Genomic DNA, 8,513 nt, shown 5'->3' with positions numbered 1-8,513 from the left:
TAAAACTGATGGGTAACATTTGCTGACCGCACCCCCCGACCATCTTCTCCAATCAATTAAAAGAATTATTGAGGTTTAAAGCATGTTCAGACAATTTAAAGGCAAAAGGGTTACAGGAGTTGATACAAGTTTTGTGCTGGGAAATACGGGTTTTAAGTTGGTTTTTAGTAACTAGGGGTAGAACAGGGAATTCGGTAAACTACATTGGTATAGAATCTGGTAAACTACATTGGAATGGAATCCAGTAAACTAACCAATGTAGTTTATTGGATTCCCTGTTCTACCCCTAGTTTGTAATTCTTTCTATATAGAATGTTTAATATTTTTTCATATGCTTTGTGCTAATGATCTGTGTGTCTGTAATAACATTCTTAATTAATTCATTTTGAATATCCAATCTTTCGGCCCAGTTTGGCCATTCTAGATCTACTACATGAAACTATTGAAATATAATGACTAGTCCAAAGTGTTGACCACTTGACTCAAATAATAAGTAGAAGAATTTAGTAATCAAGAAAATGAGACTACAAAAATAAGTTATATAACTTGAACATTTATAGAGGAAAACCTATAAGTAAAAATTAATAGCAAACACTTTGTTAAGTAAAAATATCCAATTTTAACAAACTTTATTTAAAATAACAATTATTTTCATATATAAATAAATATTCTGTTAATTAAAGGCACACCTTTTGTCACATTTTAATTTTTAACAGTTAACAACAAACACAATTTTGGACATAAAAGCCACATTAGAAAGCATAATAAAAACCTGTACAATATCTTATAAATAATCATCTTAGTATAATTATAAACACTTAAAACAAAAAAAAATTAAATTTTACATAACCTTTTATGTGTATGATAATATACAAATAAAAAAATATAAAAGTTTTAATAATAACAACACTTGAGGTGGGCTACCTTGGTAATAATGAAAAATACAATGCCAGCGATGAATGTCAATTTGTACAAAGTCAATACATGAAAAAAGGCACACGAGTTAAGTCATAAAATTCCTGATTATCACTTTTTTTCTCTTATATTAATTATAGAAACAGTGCATTACAAATTTTGAGAAGGACTAGAAAACAAACAGTACTGCCCTCTTTAAAAAAAAAATCAACTTTTCAAACATTTTATACATTAGTACACTTAAAACATAAACTACATGTACAAAATACTGATTTAAAACATAGCTGAGTATTAAATTATGTCTAACCTATAAACAGATTAACTTATAAATTTATTAAAATATATATTAAAAAAAAAGTATATATATACGTAAGCCTATAATGATGTTGTTTAACACTCAAGAACAAACAGAATACAGAGCATTTTCTAAAAGTTAAAAAAAAAAAAACTTGTTCTATAAGTTACTAGAATAATTTTCAGAAAGATTTCATAAGCAAAAAACAACTACAATACAGGAAAACATTCCAAAAAGAATATAAAATATAGAAATAAACAATAAAAATTTTGATAAGATGAATTCGATTGGATCAATCAACATCAACAGATTAGAACTATCAATCCATCAAACTTTAAATATATACACACCAATTTAAACTTAGAAAAAAAAGGGTTTAGAGGTAACAAATACAAATGTTTGGCATGGAAGTGACTACAAAACATAATTATATTATTAATAGGAAAATTTTTATAATCTAAATAAGAACTTTTTCAACAGTTACACACTCAATATTTTAAAACTTAATCTAACAGATTACATTAATTACATGATAAAAATGAACCAGTTCCACGATTTCACACTGTTTCTATTATGAATGAGCAATTTAGGAAAATATGGCTGAATCGAAATACTTATATTCTGCATACATTGAGTATGATCAGGAAATCAGAACATTTATTCAATTTACAGGAATAGATTTATTTTATTACTTTCTATTTCAGATGTCTATATTTAATTTTACATTGATTTATTTATATTAAATGTTCATTAATAGTCTAGACATCACGAGTACTTATTCTCAGTGCAATCTGAGATGTAAGAACAGAGCTCTCCTCCTTTGCTTTATCTTTTTTCAGAGCCAAGCTAAATTTTTGATGAGGGGTTTTTGTTGTATAAGCCTAATTATTCTGAGCTATAATAGTGGATTTAGGTAATTAAAGTGAAGTATCTAATAAGAAGAATTTTGAAAAACAAAATAATATATCATAAATAGAGGAAAAAGCCAATTCATGTGAGGATAAGAAGAAAGAACATTACGTTAAACTGCGTAGAAAGAAGTTGGAGTTAATTCAAAACTTCAGGTACAATCCTATCCACCCGGATGGCTATTAGTTGGGAGGATAATAACATTAAGAAAATTAATAAAGCTCTTGCCAGAACTTTTAATTCTCCCAAGAAAGGATTCCATGGTATCAAATAACACAAGTTTTATCCAAAAAACCTTCCTTCTGATCCTAACCAATGAGTTTTGGACCCTTATTTCAAGGCATTATATAGCTATAAAGAAGAGAAAGTAAAAAATATCACAATATGGTTGAAGTTTACCTTGAGACTATTGTAACATAGTCTCGAACTAGCTAAAGTAGTTAGACCAAATTTTCTTCATGTCTGAAAGCCAAATTCTCAGGATTACATATCTAACAGAAGTAACAGGAAGAAGACCAAGGAAGAATAAGGCATATAAACTTTCAAAAAAGAAAAATGAATCGGTAGAGACAAGCAATAATATACAATCAAGATTCTAAAATCAGGCTCTATATAAAATATTCCTTACACCCTTCAGCAGTAGAAGAGATTGGAGTAAGATAAATGACAACAGTTTACTTTTCTCTTAACAACTTTCCACTCAATTTTAAAACAAAACTTTTTATTTAAGAGTTTGAAGAATAAAAGTTTAAATTTTATAAATCTTCGATGCGAGGCCATAAGGGATTAAGTCGAAAATATGAATTTTTCAGGAGAGCAAAAAGCAAGTTCAAAACATTATGTAAAATCTAATAATTGATATTTTTGTAATTGTTATTTTTAAAAAACAATATAGTAACGTCTATCTGAAGCATAAAAATCTTATTACCAATTGGTAGCTCTGATTTGGTGCTATAATACGACATAATCCCCAAATTCTCAAAAAGTGACTATGATCATGCATCAAAGATACATTGTTTTTAGAATAAACTAACAGCTTGTTTTGGTCAAAAAATTATTCGATGATTGCAAACTACCTATTTATCCAAATTATGAGTGCTCAATGAATCCACAATATAGGTAAACATAATTTTCCAATTTACCATAAAAATGCCAACATAAATACTAAAGGCACAATCACCTAAATTTTGAATGCAGAGATTCAGTATTAACATTATTATTATTAATTATAATTGTTTTAAATAATTTATAAACATTTTATCACCATCTAAAAATATTAATAACTAAATATCAAAACATTATTGTCACTTTATAATAAAAACAATCAGTAATTTTTATCAGGAAAGTTAAATAGCATTAATGAGGCACTTAGTACAGCCAATTGTTTACTTAGGAAAGGGAAGTCACGAGCAAGTTCTACTTCCAGTTATCAATTCTTTCTCGAACCACTCCCCCACCCCAACCACCTGTAAACCTTCTCTTCCTATTCTATACACAGACAACTGATAGACTTGTCCTACTGGGCAGTGAAGTCATCATCTTACTTAGCAGGTTAATTATTATATTCCTGTATTTAATTAAGTTATTTTTGTATATTTACGATGCAGATAGTGAGTAGTGGGTGAATGGATAGATCTATGATATCGCTCCCCATGCAAATTCTCTTATAACTTTTTAAGCAACTATATGAATAACAGAAATATTCAATACAAATTCATATTCCAATACAAATAAATGAAAATTAGTCATACTCCAAAATAACAGTTTCTGACCTAAAAAACTGAAACTCACTAATCAACAAAGATTTAGGACCTTACGAACCTATTTAAATAATTTCAATGCACCTGAAGAGATGTCATTCCTGATGATCTAACTTTTTCCCACTATTTTATCAATTCTGTTGAATCTGATTATTTACATATTCCAGTTGCATTTATACTTTATTCTTTCTTTACTTTATTATATATATAAATTCAATTCAATAGTTATCTATTGCAACTCTACTTATGAAGAAACTAGTAGGTAATTTCTTTATCTCACTGAAAAGGAGATAGCAGCTTTAATTTGCCTAAAGTTATTGTAATGATCAAAATATTACTGCATGATAGTTTAACATAAACCACAGCTGTCAAATTGCATTCCCTCAGGAGACTGAGTGATTTCCGCAAAGGTGAAAAAACAAGTGAAGTTGAGACAAATAACAAATTTAGTTTAGCTTATTAACAATAAACAAATGTATCTGTAGGAAGTACTCCTGACTCAAAAAGTTCTTAGAGCTTATTAAAATTTCTTACTCAAAGCTATTCTCATTAAGATGAAGAATTATTAATAATATCAATACATTTCATGTCCCTAATGACATGCTTCAATTTACCAATTTTCTCCATATTTGATACTGAATAAAAGTTTTAATCAACATTAGTCCACAAATGCTTTGGCACAGAGCTAGAATTAGTAAAGACCACTAAGTCGAAGAAAATATGAACCTTTTGTTGTCAAGTCGTATTTCATGAAAGAATAAAAAAACATTTATACTACTATAGTACAACCCAATACTAACAATAGAGTAAAATGAATGCTAAAACCACCTTCTTAAACAGTTTTGGAGTTATAACTGTTTCTTCAAGGAAAACGTTTTGTAAAATAGTTCACATCTTAAATGAAAACTACACGAGGGAAAAAAAAATGTTTATCTCAATCTTTCAAAATGTTTAAGTGAACAAAGATTTTCTTCATATCTTTCAATACTCTTTACATGAGCCAAGTAGAAAATTCTATATATAGATAACAACTTTATATAAAAAAATCTCTCTTTCTCTTAATATATACATAAATTACGGACTGTCAGCTGACAGGGCTAGATCAGCTGATTGAGTACAACAGCTGACTGACTGTGTATATATATTATTAAGACAGACAGGCTCCGCAAATAGATCAGTCTTTGAGTTACAACCGAGTGTGTCATTTCTCTCTCCCTTTCCTTCTTTTTTAAGTTTTTGTACTCCCAAACGTTTAACTTATATATTGTTTTGATTTCATGATCATGCCCACCATCCAAAAATCTAGCAGAAACCACTGTTATTCACTTTTGGACAAAATCAAGTTACCTCGTTTACTTCCTGTGACATTTAGACCCCAATATTTAATTAAATTAGGCATCAAATATAACTCTAGCCCGATACACTAAATACATGAATTTAGTAAATTTCTCAATTTTAATCAAATTAGAAATAATTTTCCTAAAGTTAACTGAAAAATGAAATTATAATAAATGAGGAAGGTTACTTGAGAACTAAGTGATATAACTTTAATAAAGTTTTATTCAGTAACTCATAAACCATAATTTAACTTTTTCTAAAGTCACAACAAATCATTATTTGGAATAAATGGTGTTTTAACACGTTAACCGATCAAGTTAGCGATCATCATACTCAATAAATAGTTAATACGGGCTTGTATTACGTAGTATTGGCTGTTTTTGATTTTTTTTTTCTTAAACTAAGGTTAAGAAAACATTTTTTTTTTTTACAATGAAAGCGTTTGATGACCTACACACTTACAATAGGCGTAGAATTCCAAAAGCAGTTGACTCTATTTTCCCATGGGACTTAACTGCTTTTGGAAAAAAAAAAAGTTCTTTTGGAAGGAAAAAAAAGAATAATAATAACAAATAATGATAAATTGATTTGGCTCATTTTGGAATTCTATGCCTCATATTAAATATTTTATTCAGCATCAAATTTACTATCAGATATTAAAGTTCACACATATATTTGGTAGCTACCCCGAATATATTTGTAAAGTAATCCACTATATTTTGAAATTAAAAATTATATCACCAATAAAAAACAAAGATGTCTAACATCAAGCTGATTCAATAGAAATTTATTTATTTCATGTTTTATCAAATTGGTATGAATTTTATTAAATGTTGATCTCAAGATGAAAAAAGGATCTAAATTGATCCTGATTATTATAATTAAGATTAAGATTATGATTATTTTCAAATAAAATAATATCAAAAAAGACAAAGAAAAAAAATAAAAATCTATTTGTAATGGTAGTACAAAATAATTTATAAAGATTTCATTTAAAATGAATAAAATTGAGCTTAATAACTTTCAAACTTGGCACGATGTTTGAAAAACTAATATTTTACTTTCAACTACAATAAAAAAAACAAAAAAACCATAAAGTATTCCCAAAAAAATTCTACATTTTTTTCTTTTTGAGATAGACATAAGTTCATTTGAATTAAGTTAAACTATTCCATTCATCCACATAATACTTTACATATAAAAAAGAAATAGATTAAGAAAAATATAATCTCTTGTTGGGATATCATATGAAGCAAAAACATTCAACATAAACAAATTTAAGATAACTGAAGTTATGCATGACACTACTCCTACTCCAACCATATTTTTACTAAATCGAAATTTACAAAACAAAATAATAAAAATATTTCATGAACTTTTAAAGATCTATGATTAAACTAAAAAAAAAAATACTACATTTTGGAAATGTGAGAATTCGAGGACAAAGTTAACTAAGGTTTACAAATAAATGCTTAAAAAGGAGCAAGTACATTAACATTGCCCTCACAATAATTCAAAACATCTGTTTGTTGATGTTGATTTGTCAGATTTTTTGTATAGATAAAATTGCACATATTCCAAAAGTATATAAAAAAATTTAAATAATCTGAAATGTCAGCAACAAGGTGCTAAAATCAATCACTATACACATTAAATATTAACATAAATTACTATATAATACAACAATAATCACACTTCCAACTGATCGGTATAAATGGCTGCCAAAATTAAGCCATTATGACTATAAATATATAAAAACTAAATATATCATCATTTGGCATGATCATTGCCAATCACTAATTCAAAGATAAATCACTTCAATATCTTTCTTATAAGTTACAACTAAATTTAAATTGGTTAAGACACATAAATACATCTCTTATTTATACAAATATGAAATAAATAATAGGAATAAATAATAGTATTAAAAAAACAAAACAGAGAATAAAGACATGGAAGACAAGAGTAATTGCCCCATCAGATATTCAGTGCATCAATAATAAATTGCATTGCAAGTTATCCATTGATCGCTCTATCCTATAGATTCTTTAATTATTATTATTTAAAAGGCAGTCCTATATAAACCATTTCCTTTTTCGATAGATGAACAAAAAAAAAAAAAAGGTAAAAATATTAGTCTTATATAATGGTCGACTGTAATAAACAGTCTAACTATACATACTAATGCTATGCCACTCATTTCTTAAAAAATAAACAAAATACAATAAAATCTAAACTTAGATAAGCCTAGAATTTTTCAAATAATATATCAACAACCTATGGACAAAACTGTATTGTGATATGTTCTGTATCATTAGCATCCTTTGCTGGCGTAAGAGGTGCACTACTCTTGGGATATCAAGTTCCTGAAATGAAGAAAAATTATTATCACTATTATCAAGCAATGCTTTCTTGGGCAATAGTAAAACAGTAAGATTTTTGGAATGGTGTTCAATAATTTGGTTTTTGTTTTGGGAAGCGAATTCAGCTTGCTTTTTAATTCAATTAAGTTGAAATCGATCGAGTTAGGAGAACTGTCCATTGTAGAATGAATGTTTTTCTCTTTTATCACTAAAATAGTAACAGGTTAAAAAAAACCTATTTTTAGGTTTAAAAAAAAAAATAGGTTTTTTTAACCAATCGCTTTGAACAGCCCTGCAAAGTGGGGCAAAACATCAGACATTAAATAGTTAATAACTATTTTGTTCTTTTTTGACCGCAACCTGACCATCTTCTTCATATTTAATTTATTATTTTATGGAGGAGACACATACTATAATGAACAAAAGTTTTTTGATGTCAAAATTTGTTCAAAATAATTTCGTTTAAAAAAACAAAGGTATCTGAAATAGAGCAAGTATTAGCACCACCTAGTAACCAATAAAGAAACTTTCCTCCTCCATGATCTCAGTGGGCAGATAAGATAATCACCTGGATCCAGGATATCCAAGAGTCTTTTCATTGAAATTTCATACCCAACAATGAATGAGTAGGCCTTCAGAGACTTACCTAACAATGGGAGAAGAGAAGAGACAGGAAAGGAAAAAGGTACAAGGCCTTCAACTATTCAGCATAATTAGGTCACGTCTAAACAACTATATTGTTACATTACAGGAAGCAGATCGTTTATTTATTTTATCCAATATATTTTATTTTTCAGAAAGTTATATTTTCATTTTATTTTGTACGTTTGAATAAAATTTATTTTTATTTTATTTAACATTAAAAAGAGAGGAGTAGGCAGTTTTTACAGTTGTACCTAAACTCAAACTAGTTAACAATCATATTGTTTCTGC

General features: G+C 27.7%; 1 protein-coding gene across 3 annotated transcripts in view; it reads right to left on the bottom strand.

The window, feature by feature from the left end:
- Positions 1–4,306: 4,306 nt before the first annotated feature.
- Pez (protein tyrosine phosphatase non-receptor pez) overlaps positions 4,307–8,513 on the bottom strand; it is a 45,203-nt gene continuing 40,996 nt past the window's right edge. For all 3 annotated transcript variants that reach the window (XM_067047998.1, XM_067047999.1, XM_067048000.1), the window contains one exon: positions 4,307–7,583. In XM_067047998.1, coding sequence (XP_066904099.1) covers positions 7,455–7,583 — 129 coding nt within the window. In that variant the 3' untranslated portion in view covers positions 4,307–7,454. The remainder of the gene's footprint in view (positions 7,584–8,513) is intronic.

The sequence above is a fragment of the Halyomorpha halys genome, unplaced genomic scaffold, assembly GCF_000696795.3.
Source record: "Halyomorpha halys isolate HHAL.00 unplaced genomic scaffold, Hhal_1.1 Scaffold421.1, whole genome shotgun sequence".
NCBI lineage: Eukaryota > Metazoa > Arthropoda > Insecta > Hemiptera > Pentatomidae > Halyomorpha > Halyomorpha halys.
Note: the sequence above shows the minus strand (reverse complement) of the source record. Positions and strands in the feature narration are given on the sequence as shown.